The sequence below is a fragment of the Pteropus alecto genome, unplaced genomic scaffold (assembly GCF_000325575.1).
Source record: "Pteropus alecto unplaced genomic scaffold, ASM32557v1 scaffold8, whole genome shotgun sequence".
Lineage (NCBI taxonomy): Eukaryota > Metazoa > Chordata > Mammalia > Chiroptera > Pteropodidae > Pteropus > Pteropus alecto.
In genome coordinates, this window is record NW_006494609.1 from 3,828,265 (window position 1) to 3,850,026 (window position 21,762).

Here is a 21,762-nt window from a genome sequence, read left to right on the forward strand (position 1 = left end):
GACGAATTAGAATTCCTTCATAGTCCCTGCTGATGTTTAGAATTGGGAAATAAGGTAGTTGATCAGACTCAGCATATGGATCCTGTGAAAAAGGATAAGAGTGTGTAATCCCAGTAAAAGAACTTTTAGACCAACTAGAGTGCTTGGAATTACCCTCGGTAACCAATGAGAATTGAATCCTCGAGCTAATTTCCTGCATTCATGTGCTGATCAAGTGGTAAGACCAGACTCCAGATCTCTCCCTTCATTTACCCAAGTACATTCAAGTCATTTTTACTGGTACTAGACTTCTCTTGGTAATAAACCAGGATCCTAGGATCCTCCCTCCAACAGCAATGTCATTGCCTAACCCTTACCTCCTCCCTCAAAACAAGTGCTATTTCTGAAGACAGACAGACAATGGTTCAAATTTCTGCAGCGCCTATCAGTGACTTGTGGAATGGGGAGGATGGACATCAGACCCCTGCCCCTATTTGTATCTGCTGATTAAGATAAGAGTAGAGCTCTAACACAGAAAGAACATTTGGAATCACAGTGTGTTCTGTTTTCTTTGGGATACTTCAGGAAACACATCTCATTGCCTTGGTTCCTTAGGATGAACCACAAGCCAGTGTTTTAGGGATGTCCTATGAGGTTGGATAACAAGAAAAGTTTATTCTAATGGCCAGAAAGATTATTTTTCTCTTCCTTGTTTAAGCATCAAGTAAGGACCAACAATGTCAGGAATAATTAATACACCGTTTCTCAAAATGTAGTTTTGAGGGAGCCTGGTCCCTACCCGAGGCCTTAAGACATCTCTAGAGTTGCAGTCTGAAATTGTACATTTTTTATAAACACTCGCTTGATTCTCATGCCCACTGAAATTCGAGAACGGCAGCCACAAGTGAATAGACTCTGAAAGCTGAGATAGCAATGGCCTGTCGCCAAAGGGCTGGGTATGCCACATCCCCTCTTTAGATCCACCGGTTCCCTTGGGTAAGATGGAGCACAATCCCACCTGCCATGATTTTAGGGCCTGATAGGCCCTGAAGTACAGTGGAAGTAAACGGGTGCCTCATGGGGCGAAGGCTGAGAGAGAAGCCCTTAGAATTGGCTGGGCATGGACAAAGCAGGAGAAAGGACTTGGTGACCAAACACAGAGGCATGGACATAAATTGTACACATCCTGCAACCTGTAAACTTTAGCTTCAGATAGACTCTTTTACCAGTGGGTGGTAAAGTGATTTCAGTAGAGGAACATGTTTCTCAGGAGCTGCTAGGTGGTTCCTCACTGCAGATGGTTGCTTCAAGTGGACGTTGCTATCACGATAGAATTCGGCATTGCTCTGGGATCTGTGACCTCAAAAGAGAACCGTGGGATTGTGCTTTTCCTGCCCTCTCCCATTCCCAAATCCCTGACACGAGGCGCATTGTCTGAAACAGGGCTCCTGGTGACCTCTTTTAGGCCAAACCTGGTAACAGAATGGGCCTCTTAGGCCATTCGCCATAGACAGTTTCTCTTATTTTCAACTGATTTGGAGGGGGAGAGATTTTTGAAAATGATAATTTTGGTAACCTATAATGAATGCACATCCAACACATTTCCGTGTGCAAGGGTTCACACCAAGTGATTTTGCCCATAGTCGGAGGTCAAATTCATATACTGTACTTTCTGCAAATCTGGGCCAGTGCCTCTGCGTGTCTGAGGATAATATACCGTGAAGATAAAAGGGAACACAAACAATAGTGCAGTCTTGGCAGAAGATGGCAGAAGGCAGCACAGCGTGCCACTGTCCCGGGTGTTCACACTAAGCAACGTATTCCATATTTGCCTCAGATTCCAGTTACCTCTGATTAGTGGATGTGGACATGGAATTAAGAAAAAAGTAGTTAAGGATATTTATCGAGTCAGACTGACACCTTAGAATAAGGCTTTTACTGTTCTAGAAGCAATCTTCCAGAAGATGAAATGATCCAAGAGTCCCCAAAAATATTTATTTATACAAAGATTTTGAGAGTAATATTTGTATTTGTCTTTATACCTCAGTCTACGCATCTGGGGCCAAGTCATGGTGTGGCACACAACGTGCAGCTTCCCCCTGTGCCCCACACGTAGCACCTGCTTCCAGGAACACCAGATGAGCACAGGGTCTTAGAGGGTGAGGGGGGAAACCCATAATGCCCCAAAGGCCGCACAGACCCGAAATTCAGATACGTGCACCCTGACCTGGAAGGTGTCTAGCCAAACGTCCAAGGGGAGATACGACCTAGGGAGAAGGCGAGAGGAGGGACCCAGAGGGCGGATGGGAGAAGGTTAATCCCACCTGCTTCTGAGTTCAGCCTATCTGTAGAGCCCAATATAGTTGGTGGCCTGGGAACTACATTACCTGGACTTCTTCCCTGTAATGACCCTTGATGCTGAGTGATGTCAAGAGGACATTTTGCAAAAATAACAGATTTGTCCTTAATCCCAAGTAGTATGAGATACAATGCTGGGACCATGTCTTAGTAACCTGTCTGAAGAAAAATGCTTGCCTTGTATAACGTAATCCAGATTCCCTAGAGCAGATGTGGGGCAGCGATGAGAAAATCTGACCTCAGATCAGAAGTGTCTTCCAGTCTGGCCCTGTCCCAGCCTTCTCCGCCCTTCCTCCTCCCAGGTATCTCAAATCCCATTGCCACACAACGTGTCGACTTGCCATCCCTCTTCCTCTGTCCCCACCACCTCTGTTTACGTCACAGAAAATCCGTGTTCTGGAGAGTTCGGCCTTCCCCTAACCAAACCCACACTTTCTTTACCACAGTGATTCTCAGAGCCAGCGAGAAAGAGGAATGTTCCAAAAGGGAACCTCCGTCTCAGCCATTTGCCTGGAGCTGCGGGGCGTGGGCTCCAGGCCTCGAGGTGAGGTCTGTTGCTCTTGTGTTTCCCGAGGAGCAGGCAGGCAGGCAGTGGCAGTTCTCTCTCCTCTCTCTCTGTCGCAGGTGGGGTCTCAGCTACACTTACAGGACTTCACCACCATATTAGAGAGATGTTCCACCTTGGGGGTCCTCCCGACATAGTACAGGATGGTCAGGGGCTCCAAGTCCTGGGGCACGCAGCAAGGCGAGGCCGATGCTTCAGGATTCAAGGTGTTGTACAGGCCCAGCACCTGGGGAGGATACATCACTTAGAGGTTGGAAGACCAAGCCTGAAGCCCTCTACAAGCCCTAGGGACTGTTCCAGAGGCTGAGCCAGCGGTAGACCAGCCACGGGTACGATTTCAGTTCGGGCGAGTGACTAGTGCTGTTTGTCCACAGAGAAGGAATGGAGAGCGTCTGCACTTGTTTGCGTGTTAACAGTTTCAGCATATAACAGATATTTAAACTGATAATGGAATTCTCTCTGTGTTAAGGAAACACTCCTATATTGGTCCTCCTAGCTCTCACTGGTCACTCTGGTGAGAAATGCCCTCACGAAACATTACCATTTGGTAAATGCCAGAGTGTGGGGCCTCAGACAGGATGCAGTAATAATGAGCTACAGGGAACCATGCTTTGTAAATTACTGTTTTTGTTTCCCCTTGAGGGGAGGACAAGCTGGTTTCAGAGTCATGGACTTCCCTCCCTCTCCCCTTTTCTTCCTGTTGTTTCATATAGCTTCTTCTTTGTGCTTTACAAGGTCTTTAAAAATAACTTTTCTACAGTCAAGAGGCTGGAATTATCAGAGCTCTTTAACTGGTGGCAGAAGTCATTCTTCCCCAACATTCCTTGCCTGCCCTGCGCACACACCTCTGACGTATAGGGTGGCATACGATAGCTAATTAATTTCAAGAATGGTACAAAAGCTTTAGAGAGAGCAAATCAAAAGTCTGGTTCAAACTATGAAAGAGATTACAAAAGGCAGAATGTGACCAAGTAGAGTTGGCCCGAGTGCCAAGATCAGAACCTTCACCGAAGGGATGTTACTCACCCCAGATCATCATTTGCTCATTCAACATGCAGTCCTTCCTGCATCCTTTTTAATAAAGTGGCCTAGTCGACTCGGCCCCAGTGCCCCACAGGGCATGAGCCCTGCTCCGTACCTTGCTGTGGGTTGTGTCTGCACTGCGGAGGTATGGGCAAGGGCCTGAGCAGAAGTTGGCGTAATATCCCTTAGGTTCATGGACCCATTTCCAACCCAGATCCTGTCGAAAGTCAATGTAGAGAGGGCGCACACAGCAGTTCTCCTCCACGTTGCTACAACACAGAAAACATGGATAGAAAATCAACCTAAAGGAAACTACCGATATAAAAAAACTTCATACGTGGCTCATATTTGCACTTGGAGTACTTCCTGTCATCATAAGAGGTGGCTTTAATCAATGGAATCCCAGTTTCAAGTTCACTGAGCTGTATAGACTATAAAGGCATTTTCTATGGTGAAGACCATGATCCCAAAGACATAATAGACATATCAATGATGCATGAGGAAGAGAAAAAAGGCAAAGGTGGCCCTGCCTCCTTTTACATTATGAATCAAAGCAGACATAAATTGCTCCACATAAAACCAAGCACTGAGTGTTATTAGCCAACTCAGCTTTGTTGAGGTTGGTTTTATTGTTACCTTCCTAATGTACACCCAGAAATTAACTATATACTATAGCTTATATACTGTAGTAGATGACTGCTTAGACTAAATCTTGAGACCATTGAATCAAAATGAGGCATATGCTTCTGTTAGACATGATTCCTGGATCACCCCAAATGTGATTACCAGGCTACTTCAGTTTTGTTGCCTGCAGAAATCCATTTGGCAGTCTCCCTCATCAAGTGGGCAGCTAGTCTATACTTCAGTATCTGCTGAGACCTAGAACTTGCTACTGCCACAGGCAAGTGTTGGCCAAAATCTGGCTTCTTGTGGATTCCCAGGGTGAACCATGGCAGAGACCCTTGGATATTAATTCAATAGCAGTTCCTACCCCCTTCTCCCTTGCCACCTCCCATTACAGCGTCTAGAACACCAGACACTTGTTTTCTGGAGCTGCCTTAGAGGTAGAAGTGGTCACGTAACCCAGCGATGACAGACATGAGGAGAAGTATGCAGGTGGTAAGGGCAAACTCTGGCAGAAATATTTGATTCTATATACAACTCGTAGACGGAAGAGAAAAGCTGTTGGCTCTGCCTCTTCCCACTTCTCATCTCGAGCGTGGACAAGACACCTGGAGCTCTAGCAGTCACTGAGACTGTACACAAGAGAATGCAAAGCAAGCCAACATATGGCAGACTGAAGAGAGAGAGCCCGTATCCCCAACTGCATAATTAAGCAGCCAGACCACCCCTGAGCCTGCTGTCATAGGCTTCTTGTGAACAGTCCTGTATGGTTTAGGCGACTGTTACTTACAGTCAAGTGCATTTGTTCCTAACTAATTAAGTGCCACATAGAAAAAATCCACGTGCCAGCCTTCAGACAGTTGGAGGCAACCACATCGCCTTCCCAACCCTTTCCGTTCCCCAAGCTCGACATTCCTCATTCATTCAGTTGTTCCTAATAGGACATGGTCTCAGATCTAAAAATTTTCCAAGTCATTCTATTCTCCCCAGCTCCATCCACGCATCCACCTCTTCTGCCAAACTGACACATTCATGCTCCTGCCTTTACTGGAAGTGCTTCATCCTCCTGAATCCCCACCTACCGAAACCTCACTTGTCCTCAAAGGCTCAAATCCCACACCCCCTTCTGAAGCCTTTCTTGTATCCATAGATGAACTCCAAATTCTTAGAGCACTTTATCCTTCAGACCTCATGGATGTCATTTTTCTACCTTTCTGTAATCGCTGTGCATGCTCTAGCAGCTCCCTCCTTTGTAAACAAGAAGCCAAACTGCTTCTAAATAAGGGGCTCTTTTTTTTTTTTTTTTTTTTAATCTTTTCACAGCAGCTACCCAACTACTTCTGAATTAGTTCGTTCACTTCTCTAGCTCAGGTTCCTCCCTGCAGATGGAGGCTGCCCTATTTTCCCTCATCCAGTAGCATCCTCGGGCCCTTCATAGGGAACTGAGCACTCCTTTCATGGAAATTCCTGCGTTAATCTCCTCGCCATGCAAACACACCCTACGAGTACTTTCACAGAGCGGCTTCAGCCAAGCCTCTCCAGTCCAAACCATTTTAGCGACACTCTCCTTCCCATGTACTTTATCCAGGTCCTTACAGAACTGGGTTGCAGAAAAAACGTGGGGCTTCCAGAAAAATAAAGAGATTCGTAAGAGGTTTTAAATCTTCTTTTTCCTGGAGATGTTTGTGAATAGCATCCAGGACTGTCGGCGGAGCGCGGCTTAGGCCCGGGGCCTGCCCCACACTGCGCGTACCCAGTAAATGCTGTCTCAGGAGTTCACAGATCCTGAGCGGGCCCCAGGCTCACCTGAAGCAGTAATTCGTGTCCAGGGCCCGCTTCTTCCTCTGACCCCCCTGGCCCGGGTTGTCAAGCCGATGTGGAGGAATCATCATGAGGATTAGATGAGGGTTGTGGTGGTCCTTCTGCTTCCTGAGGCGCCCCAGATCTCCACGGCCATGATCATCCTCACTGTCCACGCCTGCAGAAGGGAAGGAAGATGACCATCTCCTGTCTAAGGAAGGGAGAGGGGGCTGCTTTCTCACCCCATCCCATCACGCCCAGGAAGAGGGACAGTGTGGTCTGCGAGGACGGCGTGCTAAGGTGCAGCTTCATGCCACAGCAAGAAGAGGAGGACCAGCATCAAAGAAACCACGAGATGCCCCGTGAAGGTCAGTTCCTTCATGAGTCTTGTGCATACAACTTCCAAAGGGCAGCGAGCCCTTCCTAAGAATCTCCTGGGGATCTCGAGGGATCCATGAGGCTTCTCCAGCTACCTAACATTCCTTTGGGCTGTCTGTTTAGATTCTGCAACTTAGAATCTTCAGGTGTGTGAGTTACCTCTTATGATCCGAATTGGTCAAGATAGCACAGAAGTCCTTCCTCTAATTTAAGGTGTCACAATTTAAGATAGCTTGAATGGGAGCCAGAGGAATGAGACTGAGTAATTATTACCATTTACATTGCACTTATAGTTTCAAAAGTGTTTTTACTATAAAACTCAGACAAGCTAATGAAGCGTGTGATAAACAGCTTAGCAAACTCTGGGAAAAAAAATAAAACCTGTCATATCATCTGAAAAGAAAAAGACTGGAGACTGAATTAGAAAGAGTCTCAACTAAAAGGAGACCTATTCTGTGACAGGCAGCTGTCAGTCTCCACCAAGGACAGGACCATGAGGAATGAAATTTGCATAGTGACAGGAGGACCTGGGACCTCACGAAGGAGCACTAAGTCTGTGAGATAAATGAGAGGCCTGGATTTCCAGTTTCCTTTCCTGAAAATCTTTATGAACAAAACTGAAGCAGGAGGATTTCGTCCTAACCTGGCCTCTAGGGAATGACTCCTAAGGTTTTCTGAGTTCCAAGATTTTGGGATTAGAATAACAAATATTTGGCTTTTTTAAAAAAAAGAGCCTCTGAAATAGAGCCCATGAAAAGTAGAAGGTTTGCCCACAGCTTGGAGCCCAGAGAGGCCGGCATCTTTTTCTAAACAAGCCTTTAACTTCAGGTTTTGACTTGGTCGGTTTGACCTTGACAAACCAGCTGGCTTCAGGTGTGCCTCAGTTACCCCGCATGGGACTATGAAAGGAAAAGACAACGACCCTGAAATCCAGAGATTGTCTAGGTTGAGCACCTTAGAAAACCAGAAATGTCTCTCAAGTATCTTGGCATCTCAGCACAAACAGCTCGACCCTGGAGCAGGCATTCAAACCCAGAGGCAAACTCCTGGGCAGGGATCAGGTGGCTCTGCAACACCTGGCGGGCTCAGTAGTCAACACATTCAAATTCATAGCCACCAAAGTTTGTTTATTTTAGGGAAGGGGAAGATGATGATTTGAGCATTCCTGGCATAGTGTTTTATACTTATTATCTCATTTCATTTGTATAACAACCCTGTGAAAAAGGAACTCTTACCCCCATTTTGCTGACTGAGCTCAGGTACCGCTTAGCTACATGATCTCACTGCTCCTACCAGCAAAATACTGTCTTCCAAGTGCTGAAGTATCCTCTATATCTAGAAACTGAAAGTCACACTCATTGCTTTGGAAGCAAAGCAGAATTTCTCAAGTCAAAATAGTTAGCCATCTCTGTGAGGGAGCTTGGTGCCTTCTCCTGGGGTTTGGTAGGGGTCTCCTGTTCTATCCATTTTGTTACCTTTGAATTTGATTTCCATCACCTCATGAATGTTTTCCAGGATATCTCCATTGGGCTGAAAGGTGTGACATGGACAATGAATACTGATTTCCAGACCTAAGTTGGACTCTGCAAAATAAGACACAGAGCTGGTGAGAAAAGCATTTTGTGCGATCAAGGAGTGTACCCACCCACCCATGCATGGGAGGGCCAGGGCCTCTGCTGCCGTTGACAGTCAGAGGCACTAGCTCTACGTAGGAGACAAAGTGCTGCCGACGCTGGACTGGACCTTCACGCTCACGCTGCCACAATCCATGTGTTTCTGTTACATTCTAAACGACCAAATGGAGGCGTAAACTAGTGAGGATCGTGAAGGAGAATTTTAATAGTTATCTATTTTCAAAAGATGGTATTAGGAAAAAATTTTCACCTGCCTACTTGGAGGCAAAAGAATATGAGGATACAGGAAGGACAGATAAATAAAAAACAAAAAAACAAAAACAGTCACATCCCCTAGGCGTTTATTGGGATAGGAGATATTCAAGCCAACCTATCAAGAAGGGATGAAGGGAAGAGATAATGGGACTGGGAGACACCCGAGAATGGGGAAAACTGAAGAACTCTGGGGCAGAGAGGCAGTGATTCAAAAGGCCACAAATTCTAAGGGCCACAAGATGGGTAGAAGGTGGCACAGTCTGAGTCACGAGATTCAAAGTCAGGAAACAATACCAGAGCAAGGTCAGCAGCAAACAAGCGGCAGCATCAGTCTAGGTGGGTGCCAGCATTTCATCCACCATTTCTAGGTCTTATGCCCAGGAAGCCCATGGCCTGGTAGTCATGCCTCCAGACCCGAAGCCCTCAGAGGCAACAGAACAAAGTAAAAGGAATGCCAGCATTTCTACGGGGCTGTAGATCACAGAATAGTAGATCACAAAAGAGATAAGGTGAAAATCCGCCAGCATTTCTACGGGGCTGTGACTGCAGACATAGAATAGTAGATCACAAAAGAGATAAGGTGAAAATCATAGTTATACTTGGCTATATTTTCCTTCAGGAACAAGGACGTGATGAGGTAAAAGTTACTTCTTTTGGAATCCTTGTTCACCTTGATGGGAAATTGGAGATGTGGATGGCTCAAGGAGGGAAGACAGCTCAGGAAGACAGTTGCAAAACTAGACCGCAGGCTGGAGGAGAAGGCAGAGGACCATGGCCAAGGGTCCAGGTGCCGTGAGCTCGGAGAGAACAAGCACGAGGAAGCCTAGAGGTGCCAAGGTTTGGTGACTGATAATCTGGTACAAGAAGGCCAGCTCTGGTCCCATCTCCTATTAGCTGTGGGATCAGGTGTTTTGGTAACAAAAATGGGGGAAGCAAGGAAATTTGTAAAAGGGACTGAGTAAAGTGGAAGAAAAAAAGGAAGAGTAAGAAGTGAAAAATCTAAACTGAACCCAGTAGTTTTGTGCAGGGAAGCCATGTAGGACCTGGTATCATGTCAATTCTGGTGGGCAGGACAATTAGGGAAGCTCTGTTGATGCAGGGGCAGCAGCTAGCTGTAGTCAGGTAAAGGAGAGGTCATGGGGGTGACAGATGCCTCTGTGTTCAAGGTCAGCGTCTCAGAGAGCTGATTGATTTACTGCTCTCTGAGGCCACCCTAGTTCTGTGTGAGCCTCCAGCCTTGGGGCCAATCTGAGGTCTTTCTGAACTCTGGTGTCATCAGGGAAAACCCCAAAGAGTCCACGTCAGCTCAGCATCCTTCTCCCAGGCCCAGAGATTTCAGCCACTGTAATGTGGCAGACTTGAAGGTCCTAGTCCTACTGATTAAAAACCAGCTTAATCCTTTCTTCCATAAACTCAGAGCCCACCCTCATTTGTCCTGCCCCAAATTAGGGCAACCTCTGGCACACACTGATACCTGCTAAGCTTGAAGATTTTATGTTCCAGAAGGTCAGCTCTGATGAGGAGGTAAGGGGCCAATATACCAGAGAGCCTGAGCCCCAGCTAGACAACAAGGAGTGAATAGAAAGTGAGGCTTAAGACATGTCCCCTTCCTGGTTTAAGGAAGCTGAAAGAAGGAGCTGGTGTAGCCTAATGGATGCATCAAAGAGTAAGTATACTTCCCATTATCCAGAAGGGTCTAAGGTGAGCCAAGGGAGACCTGAAGTGCGCAACTCTGATTCTGTGAGTTAAAAAGTCAGGGTGCAGACGGATGTGCTGGGGAGAGTTAGGGTTAGGGTATAAGCAGTAGGCGTGAGATGGCGGCCCAGTTTGGCCAACAGGCTCTGTCTAGGTGGAGAGCTCAGAGAGGGATCACAATAATCAACATTTGTTGAGCATTACTACATGTCAAGCACCACTTTAAAACGTTCATGCATTAACTCATTTAATCTTTATAATCTACGAAGTAGAAACGTTTATTATCCCTCATTATACAGATGAGGACACTGAAGCTTAGGGAAATTAAATGGCTTGCCCAAGGTACTCAACCAGCAAGTGGCAGAGCCAAGATGCAAACACAGGTAGCCTGACCCTAGAGCCACATTCCTGATCGTTAGAGACAAAGAGGGACAAAGGGGCCACCAGAGACCACCAAAGAAGATGACCATACTCTCCTTGAGTTATAAGGTTGTGTTTTCCCAGTGTCCCACCTGTTCTGAGCCACAGTGCTGGGGTGCTGGGTGTGCTCCCTGCCCCGCCTGCTAGGTGAGGCCTGGCTCTGCACACAGAGAAAATGCAAATCGTGTGGAGAGAGGGCTCCAGTCATCTCTGGGACCCGGAAGGCAGCCTGGGAACCTGGTGCACAGTGGGCTCTGAGGTGTTTGCTGAATGAATGCAAGACCTATGTGTGACTCAGTTTCCTCATTAGTCCACAGTACCAGCTGCTCCATTCAGAGTCCATCTGCTGCCTCGTTTGGGGCCGCAAACTCTGAAGAGTCTCACGACCTCTGCATAAGCAAAAGTCTGTGTGTGGTTCCCCTATGCAAGGGGTAGGCAGCACCTCCCCTGGGAGGGAACTGAAGGTTCCAGTGACAAACTAACCTCAAAATTGGCAGTAGTGGGGATCGTTGCCGGGGGCGGGGGGGCATAGGTTTTATTACAAAATTATCTTTTTGATGTCCCAAGAAGGATGGAAATCATTCTCAGTGCAAACTTCTCATTGAGTTCTGCAGCTGTGAAAATAAGAACTCCTTCAAGTGCTCAGGGCTTCAAAGAAATCCAGGTGGAGCTGATCAAAATCAGACAGGGAAGCTAAGAGATTAATTTTCCCTGCCTCTCCTCTCTCTATCCATGTCGGGCTCTAGGCGGAGTACTGTCTGAGTCAGAATTCCCAGCAGTGCTGCTGTGAGCAGATCCATGTGGGTTCTCCTAGGCTTTTGCCTTCATGCTCGGTAGGGGAGATAGGATGGAATTCCCCATCTGCCAGCTCAGCCACCAGGTAACGAATGCCCCTTACATGGGACTTGCAAACTTGGACGCCTACAGAGCCCAGGCAGGTTATATAAGTGGGCAAAGTGTCATGCTTAAGTAGGGACTTCCAGCCTCCCCCTTGGGGAACACTGGGGAATGGTGGGGCCTGTAGTGACATGAAGAATGCATGCCCCACCTCAAGAGGCAGTCACTAACTCATCTCCAATGGATCATTACCAGAAAATCTTTCAATTTTTCAAGAAATGCCCGAAGTCTAGGTTTTAAGTAAAATCACTTAACTTAAAAAAAAAAACAACAAAAAACAAAAAAACTTGACCACTAGTTAAAACAATACCTAGGCCAAGCACTTTGTGATCTCTGCCTTAGAACCGTAACCCATAGTTTCCTAAAACACCAAGGACTGGGAAAGACCCACCTGCCCCAGGGACCCTGGACCTCAGTATTTGGATGGACTGTGGCTCTGAGGCAGCTGACAATGGTAGAAAACTCTTTGTAAGAGGGAGAGAAGGAGCAGATGGAACCACCATCTGTACCCCCAATGCCACCGAACACCAGACCAGGCGGTACCACCACGTAAAGAAGAACAGCTGAGTGTGATGTCACAAGGCACCGGGGCAGTCAGGAGACTCCAGTCCTAATCCAGGCTGGAGGACCTTGGTCAAATCACTTAACTTCTCTGGGCCTCAGTTTCCTTATCTGAGCCAGAAAAGTTTACTCTTGTGTAACACGCTGAAAGCCATGAAATTCTTTCAAATACGTTTGATCCTTAAAACAGCTTTGTGAGGCATGCGGGGAAGGAACCATCATTACCTTATTTTCCCAAGGAGAAAACAAGTGAACTATTTGGGACGTGTGACGTTTGCTCTGCCTATTGGACAGCTTACCTGGATGGCTACCAGGCCTTTCGAACTTAACCAGCCAAAACAGAACCTCCCCAAACCTGCTCTTCTTTCAGTCTTTCCTATTTCAATAAGTATTACCACCTGGGTGTTAAGACCAACATCTTAGAAGTCATCTAGACTCATCTTATGTCCTCATACCCCATGTGTAATCCACCTGTCCCATTGGCTTTACTTCTAAACTATAGAATAAATCCATATCACCTCCATATCTGTTGCCACTGCCCTAGCTGAAGCCCCTATCGCTCTCATCCAGGCTTCTGCAAAGCCCCTAACTGGTGTGGTGTCTCTGCTTCTTCCTTTGACCTCATGGCAACCAGAGGGCTATGGAAACCAAATCACCTCACCCCGTATCCCTAGCCCTGCTTATAACCTTCCTGGGACTTCTCATCACACTTGGATAAGTCCTAAAACCTGACTATGACCTAATAGGTCCGAAATCATATGGTCCCAGCTACCATTCTGACACCCCCCAGGTCCAGCCACACCAGTCTGCTGCTGCTAGAACAAATCAAGCTAGTTCCCACCTGGGGGCCTTGTTGTTTCTTTTGCTTAAAACATCCTTTATCCTGACTTTCACAGGCTGACTCTTTCTCATCATGCAGATCTCAAGGCACAAATTCCCTCTTCATAGAGACCCTCCCTGAGAGTCCACTGTTGGACCCCACCCAGTCATTACCACATCGCCCTCATTCTCTTTTTCATGGTACTTCTCACTACGTGAAATTCTTATTCGTCAATATGTTTATTTGTTTATCGTGTGTCTCTCCCACCAGAACAAAAGTCCCGTAAATCTGGGACCTCACCTGTCTTATCTACTGTCGAATCCAGGGCCTGGCTCAGAGTAAATATTTAATATATATTAGTTGAATGAATGAAGGATGAAGGACACAAAGAGAATCTGGCAAAGCCAAGCTTTGAACCCAGATTTGTGACGCCCCTAGTCTTCTTCCCTCTGTTTCATGAAGGACCAAGGGACCTGAGGTTCCTTCCAAAATGCTCATTCTCAGCATCCACCTACCTCTTCGTGAGAGCCATTCACGCACAGTGTCAGTGACATCAAAAGACAGCCACTCAGCAGTGCCCCGCGTGGGCAGATTCTTGCCACCAATATAGCGCTGTTTGGCGATGTGCTCATCTGGCCGGAGTATCTACGGGGCCGAGAAAGGAGTAAGTACCCAGACCTGGACAGAGTCCCGCAGCACATGTCACCATGCAGGAGGACAGGTGAGAGGAGCAAGAGGAAACTGAAAGTTGCCAAATGCTCCTTCAAGCATCTTAGTTAACTCTTAATCCTCTTAAAGACAGACACATACAGAAACAACGGCTCAGAGAAGGCAGGATTCACACCCAGGTCTGCAGAGCTCTGGGTGGAGTGGCGGCCTGATATGGCGAAGGAGCCAGCTTTCCCATCTGGCTGGTTTCTGTTCTGGGAGGGGGTTTACCTGGAAGAGCTCGATCCTCTGCTCATTGCGCTTGGAGCTGGGGTTGGGCACCCGCAAGACCCGGAATTCTGCTCGGAACAGGTTGGTTCCGTTTTTCTCCACTGAGGACACGTTGAAGCGGAAAACCTTGGAGGTGATTCCTTTGGGGCAGACAGCCAGCTCGTCTAGGAGACAAAGCAGCAGAGACAGATGCAGCATGAGCAAGACCCACGGGAGCAATGTGCTGCCAACAGACACTCGCCGAGTGTCTCGGTACCACTTGTGACCTTCCTAGGAGCTTGAGGCCTCAGATCTAAAGGTGGAGATAGGAAGATGATCCATGGTGGCCCTGGAATCACACTCAGGCCTGAGAGAGGAGCAGAGAGACCTCAGAACCTGAGAGTATGGCACTAAAGACTAGCCAGTCAAATGTCATCACCCCTTTGCCCATTGCCTCGACATCCCAACTCTGGCAGGTTCTCCAACCTGCTCTTTCAACTCTCTTAGAAAATACAGATTCTCAAAAGATCTCAGCCATGCCCCCTAGTAGTTTAATCGTCTGATAGCTAATGTATTCATGTGTTTGTTCATTCAGGAATTCATTCATTTATTGAACATTTATTGAGCAGATATGCGCCAAGGATAGTGCCAACACTAGGAAGCAAAAATGAATAGACATAGCCCCCGCCTTCAAGGAGATTAATATCCAGGGGAGGCTATTTCTACATGGACCCAAATAACAGGACCACAGGGATGAGTTTGAAGACCTTCGGAGAAGCCCAGGAGTTGCTGCAAAGAGATCAGAGGAGGGAGAGAGCAGAGAGCATTTCATGGGAGAGGTGATATTTGAGCTGGGTCCTGCAGGAGGAAAGCGTGTGAGGCCGGAGAGGAAAGACATTTCACATAGAAGGATGCTAGAAGCAAAGTTAGGGAAAGGGGAAAGTGCCAGTGAACAAGAAGGACCTCAAGCGGCCGGGCTGGGGCAGATGAGATGAGATGAGGTCAAGGAAGGAGATTGGGCTCCACCAGCAGGGAAGCTAAAATGTCAGACAGATGGGTTGGATTTTATCCTATTAACAGTAGGGAGCCATGGAAAGTGTCATAACAGCACGGTGACATAATCAACACTGTGTTTTAGACCTAATGAGGCAGAATTGGTCTGGCAAAGAATCCAGATCTCGAACCTGGCAGACCCGCAGATGTTTCTTCAGGCTGAGATGGTCAGTGACCATTTGCTCCTTTCTCTTGAAGGGTTTCTCTCCTTGCCAGCATGTGCTATGCCAGCCTGTCACCCCCACGGCCTCTTCAGCCCTGTCCATGAGACAGAAGGCAGCAAATGCTCTTTCCCACCCTTTAGAGCCAGATAAAGGGAAGGGAAAGATCCTGTCTTTTCTCCTGTACACTTCTGAACAGCCTTAACACTCAGAGAAAAACTTTCTACACAAATGGTAACAATAGACAGAACTTGAAACTCAAGCTCAGAGACCCAGATTCCACACATAATGGACATGGCTGAAATGAGCTCATAATCACCCCGAGGGGTGGTTTAGGAAGTCACGGACAAGGCGGGAAGGATCAGAGGCCTGGAAACAAGCAAATGCGCTACTGATCTTTAGGAAAAGATGAGTGAATGTTTCTGGAAATTGCCATCTGGTGGGCCTGACACTGGTTCTTAGAAAATTAATGGAACAGATGTTAGGAAAACAAATGTGTGAAGGCTGGCTAATGAAGCCCTGATTAATAATTGGCTTCGAAAGAACAAATACTGCCAACTATTCCCTGAACCATTTCAGATAGAAACAGAAAGAAGAATCATGATGGCAATTTAATTTTTAAGTTTGCAAGTTTGCAACCTTCCTGACACGGATGAGCTACTTGGACTAGCAACCCTCTCAAGTACTGACATACTTGGTTCTTGAAGGAGCTGTCATCAACATAGTTTCCCTTGTAATAATACCTCCAGTAACTGTTGAAAGAGGGAGTAAAGGGTATGTTAGAGCAATGTGCTCGTTGCTGTAAAAAAGAAAAGGGGAACAGAAAATGGCACATGCCAGTGAGGAAAATCAGAGTGGGGTCAAGATGGTGGGAAGCCATCCTTCCTTGGTTTCTTCCAACCCGTCAATCACATATCACATATAAGATGGACTCCTCTTTGTGAGAATTTCAAGGAGATTTCAAGAAGAAGGTGAGAAGGCTCATTTCTTTATCACTAGGGTCTACAGTTTTCTAATAGAGTTAGAGGGATGATCAGGGTCATCTAGTGCAACTCTCTTCAGCTGCAGGGACTGATGTCCAGAGGGGTCCTGGCCAGGGCTGCATGTGAGCACACTGACTCTAGTAAACAGAGCTCAGACACAGTCGTTATTGATTAAAAAAGAATTTCCTAGGAGGAAAAAAAATGTAGATATAATCTTCTTAACAATTAAATCCACTGAATAATAATAATAATGATTTTTTAAAAAATTTGTAGCATGAGAGTGTAAACAAAATGTAATAACACCACCTTACATTTCAAAGAGCTTTTATTAACTCATTTGACTCTTTAACAATGCTTGAAGAAAATGAGAATAAGTAAAATTTGCCATTTTACAAATGAGAAAAGTGAGCCTCAGGAAAGTTAAATGACTTTCCCAAGGTCACTCAGCTAGTAGGTTGCAGAGGTGGGATTTAAACCCAGGTATTCTGACCTCATTTATTGAAGCAAAGACTCTGGAAGTTGGAGAGGACCTGAGAGGTCTAGTGTGAGATGATTCACCCGCCTGATGTGGCCGGATTCCATGAAATGGGTCTAGAGTACAGACCCATGCCCCAGCCGAGGGCCAACTTCTAGTCGGTTTTGTGACTAAGCCCTGCTTCTGCAGAACACTAGTATCATTGAGAGAGAGCTGGACTAGAAGGTCGACCTTTACCAATGGAATTACGACCAACTTTTTCCATTACATACAAAATATATAGCTTGACGGCTGCCATTTTCCCATTTGTGCTATAAGGAAAGAAGAACTAGAAAAAAATATGCATGTAGAGTATTCATGGAAAAACCTGGAAACAGCTGACCATGTTCAGACCATACCTTTTAAAATGTTTTCAGACGCCTGGGCTCATAGATAGGCCTTTGCTTGTACACATCGTTTCTGTTAGTAAATTACTGCTGGTTCCAATGATGAGACCACATATACAAGTGTGACTGAGCTTCTTTACCTTGCTGTACATCAGAATCACTTGGAGATCTTTAAAAGCAGATGCTGCCTGGACCCCATTCTCCAGTAGAGATTCTCACTACATTGGAGTGTGGGTGAGTCCAGAGTTTGCTTCTTTTTTTTTTTTTAAGATCTCCAGATGATTCTAATATACAGTCAGTGCTGAGAACCACAGTTTATAGTGCTCTGCAAAGGGTACCATGGCTTCCAGATGTTCTGAAAGTTTGAGAAACCACAGCTTTAATGGTTTAAAACTTTAAATGCGTTAACTTTTAAATGTATTAGGCATGCTCTTTGTCCAATGCATCACTTTTAAAAATTTTGAATTAGAAGCCCATAAACATTTTAAGCCTGTTGGGAAAATTCACAGAGAGATCCAGATTTTCTGCTCTTCTGGGAAATGGTAAGATCTAGTCAAGCTGAACCCACAGTCCTAACTGTAAAAATCAGCGGGAGCTGTGTAGTGGGTGCCTCTTTTTAATGGGGGACATGTGTGTTCCAGGTTCCCCGCACCAGCCTTCCCTGCACATTCTATTCTCTCCTTGACCCAAGACCAAGTGTCCTGTGCAGTTTGCCATGGTGCTTGGGTTTTTCTTCTAGATTTGCATTCGCTGCCTAGCCTCTGTGGGCACTTCGCTTGCAGCCCCTCAAGGAAAATTTTACCCTAGCAAAAGTCTTTAGCTTTAATAAGTTTAAGAAGTAATAGGAAAGCTTTCTTGAAAATACAGATTCCCCAGGCCCAACTCCCAGGCTTCTGATTCTGTGAGGTGAGGTGGGGCCTGGGAATCCACAGCTTTCACATTTACTTAGCCTCTGGACCACACTTGGAGAAACACTGACCTAGTGCGCAGAGGGCATTGGCACTAGAACAAATGAGTTCTTTCAATACAGCTCTTGATTTTCAGAATGAACAAAATCTAAATGTAGCAGCCAGAAAAAAAAAAAGGAAGGCTAAAATATCCAGTTTTCAATCTGCTCAGGAACTCTGGGTTTGCTGGTTCTCTTTGCCGCCCTTAGATGAAAGCAAGAGTCTTTCCAGACATAGGTAATTACAAGCCAGAAGATAAAAGGACGCCCACACTGGTGACATCTTGATAATAAGAATGACATAGGAACTGAAAAGGCTATGTCCCAGACCACGCGGGTCAGAGAAAGTCTCGACCCACTCCCCTTAGCAGAATCCTGGAGAATTATAAAAGATTACGGCTTTGCCTTCACTCCCCAGCAGAGACTGTGTTCAATCATCTTAGACGTAACCTTAAAATTGTTTCAGCTAAAAGGCCTTTGAGATTATCTCTGACTTTGCAGATGAGGAAACTGAGGCTCAGGGAATTGACTTGCCTAATTCTACATGGTGTACTTCCTTTATCTGCCTGAGACTTCATTAGATAAAGAAAAACCCTTTCACTGAATTTGGGAGAATGTTTGTGGAAGTGTGAATCTCCTGGCCGTGAGAATAGGCAGAGCTAAGAAAGAACGTACCCAGTTATCCCTCTGTAATCTACCACCAGAGTTACTGAGAGAATAGCTCCTATCCCCTCCTGCTTGGAACATTTGATTCATTCATGTTGTTAATCAAAGTTCTATTGGAGCCTAAAGGTTAAAGGTAGGACTTATAATGTGTATTCTGCACATCTGCATTAGTGCTTAATAGCATGCATTCTGCAGACAGAATGACTAGGTTAGAGTCCCTGCTCTGTGGGGACAAATTACTTAATTTATGCACATTTTAGTCTCTTCATTTGTAAAACTAGGAAACCAGGGTACCTTTCCAACAGGGCAGAGCCAGAGGATGGGCCCTGCCCTCTCTACTCTCATCTTGGTGCCCTTTCTCCTGCACCACTGAAAATTATTCCTTGCTGCACTATGCCCTCAGGCACTCCTGTCTCCTTGCCCCAGCTCCTGCTGTCACTTCCCTCCCAGTGCCTGGGTAAGGGAGGGGGCTGGGAGTGACAAAATGTGGAAGAGAATGTGATTTCATCCCCTCCCAGCAGAAGCTCTGGCATGCGGACCCTGTCAATGCCCCAGCACAGACCCTGTGCCACCCCCTGCCTGTCTTCGGGAGTTCGAGACAGGCTTCCCTCACTCCAAGCCTCTGATGATGACTCTCTGGTCCCGCTTAACATCTGTTGGGCGTTTGCATCTGCCCACTGCCTTCTTTATAAGTAGTGTGCCTTGTGCATCTGCCTCTCCAGGGCTGGCTCAGCACCTGACCAGCTGCAGGGCGGGCCCAGGCCGTGTCTGCTCAGCCTCTGTGTCACCTCCAACAGCTGCAGAGAGTCTGGCCCTGCTTCCTGTTTGCACCTGCGAGCCTCCATGGCATTGCCTGTGTCTCCCTGGGTCCTGCCTCCCACTCCACGACGTCCCATGTAGCATCCTGCTCACTGCGCCAGGTTTGCTCCCTGCCTGACCACAGCTCCCTGCCCCAGGGCCATCCCTCCTGCTACAGTTTCAAGGTCCTGGTGCTGCAGCTGGAGCTGCCTGCTTCTACACGGCCTTGCCCTGGCTTTCCCCAGGGCTATTCACTATTTGTGCCCTGAGTCTCTGCACAAAATTGAGGTCTACTGGTACCTGCATGCCCTTGCATCTATCTGGCTCATTCATTCTCGGCTGGGGATTCCAGGCTGGGTGGGCCCTGGTGATTCAGAATCCATCCTCCCTAGGACTCCTCCTCCCAGACCAGATCATTAAAGTCTCAGTTCTTCCCTATTGCCCGGGACTCTCCCCAGACCTCTCCTGCAGGCCTCAGCTTTCCACTCTCCTCGATATTTATGGCCACTAATACTCCTGCCTTTATGGGTACCCAGGGGGTTGGGGGCTTAGCCATGCAGCTGCTGGTGCCTCTGGGAATTGTGGGCCCTTGGCAGACCCTGAGTCAGCCCCCGCTAGAGGACCCTGGGCAGGGAGCACTAGTTCTGCCTTGTCCTCCAGCCTCCGCCCCACACGGTAGCCACATCCTAAGGCAGGGCACTCCAGGCAGCCACAGGAAACTGGAGTGGGAACCTCTCGCCAGTAACCACAGGCTCCTGGGCCTGGCGTGGGCCAGCTCCCACTGGGGCTTTTTGCACCTTCAACCAGAGCCGGTCCACCCATCAGCCACTTACTCCTCTCTTTTCTCTCTAGCTAGGTTCCTTTCAACCCCTGCAGCACCCCCGCCCTGAGCATCCTCACCCTGCCTGCTCCATCTCACCTTCCAGCTCCCTCTCAGGGCACTGCCCACTTCCCAGGTGAGCCAGGGCTGAGGTAGTCAGGGTGGTGAGGACACCTGCTGGTAGGAAAAGCAAACAGAGCTGCTCTCAGAGTCCCTGGCCCACGACTGGCTCACATTCCTCCTTCCTGGGCTGTCAACATCTGCCAAATCTCTCTCTCTCATGTTGAGGTTTTTTAAATCCCCGTTCAGTAAACACACATGACTTCCACACGTGTACAAACACACAGACGTCTCACCCAGAAGCCTCCCGGCTCCTCAGCACAGACAGGAGCCTCCTGGGAGGACACACTCCCAGACACACGCCCCCTCTGCACCCACAGCCACACCTCCCACCCACTCTTCCCGTGACACGCAGACACGAAAGGGCCGCCAGCAGTCGTTTACATATCCAGAGCCACAACCCTGCTTTCCCTGTGTCCACAGGCCTGGAAGACACCCATTTTGAACACATGAATCTGTCTACTGTACAAAGCCAGACTACGCATCTCCCTAAAGCACATGTACATGTGAACAGAGGTGCGTACCCTTCCCCCACGCCCAAAGCTCACGTGAGTCACGTGTGTGGCAGAGACTGAAGGACCCAGACAGCAAGAAGCTGCCTCTTGCCTGGGCTTCAAAAGCTTGACAGACATTCATTTGGGGCAGATACTCTTCTTCCCAAAGACTGGAAAAACTGAACCAGAGACGTGTCACAGCGAGTTATGAAAAGCAGAGAGAAGACCAAGGTCTCTAGATTCCTGGAACAGTAGGGCTTGAGAGAGAGCTGGCCCTGCCCCTCCATGGCACCTATATGCTTACAGCTAACGATCTGCTCGCATGTGTGAGAGCACATATGTTAACGGGACAGCACAATGCAACTCCAAATTAAAATCAGTCAAGGATGTGATGTGAGTTCAGCAAACCGCTCAACTCCAGGACTCCTGCCTCCCCCGAAGGCGCCAGGCTCTAACCAGAATGGCTCTGTCTGCCTCCCCACCCACCTCCCCAGCCCCAACTGCGCATCACACCTCCTGAGCCTCGGTGCTGGTGAACCCCGGGCACTCTGTTGTGTGGCCATGGCTAGGCCCCTTTCCATGGAACTCCCTACTCCAGTTCAGACCCTCCAGAGCGGACACCCCGGCAAGAATTGGACTTACTGTGCTCCGCCAGCCCCTGGATCATGTCGAATTTATGGATTTCTTTGGCATAGTACTCCCACTCGGTGTTTTCCTGAGTGCAGCCGTCCTCCCTCTCCTCTAGCAGCTCCCGGGTGCTGTTGTAAAGGGCCAGGATCTGGTAGGGGACGTGGGTCATCACCGATGGCTCAGGGGGACTGGTGAGCCTGAGTTTGCTCAAGATCTGTCCCCTAATGGCTTCCACCCTCTTCTTCTTGATGTGGCTGAAGTCCAAGGTGGTGCAAGTGGACAGAGAGAGGCTGACCGTGGCAA

The 21,762-nt window shown here is 47.6% G+C and overlaps 1 protein-coding gene across 1 annotated transcript; it reads right to left on the minus strand.

Moving 5' to 3' along the window:
- Positions 1-1,893: 1,893 nt before the first annotated feature.
- Positions 1,894-21,756, minus strand: TGFB3 (transforming growth factor beta 3). Its single transcript, XM_006925628.3, has 7 exons — positions 21,472-21,756; positions 13,949-14,112; positions 13,525-13,654; positions 8,203-8,310; positions 6,356-6,527; positions 4,041-4,194; positions 1,894-3,128 (listed from the first exon to the last, which is right to left on the minus strand). The coding sequence occupies exons 1-7, from the start codon at positions 21,626-21,628 to the stop codon at positions 2,970-2,972; spliced, it is 1,044 nt and encodes a 347-aa protein (XP_006925690.2). The 5' UTR covers positions 21,629-21,756; the 3' UTR covers positions 1,894-2,969.
- Between the last annotated feature and the right edge of the window lie 6 nt (positions 21,757-21,762).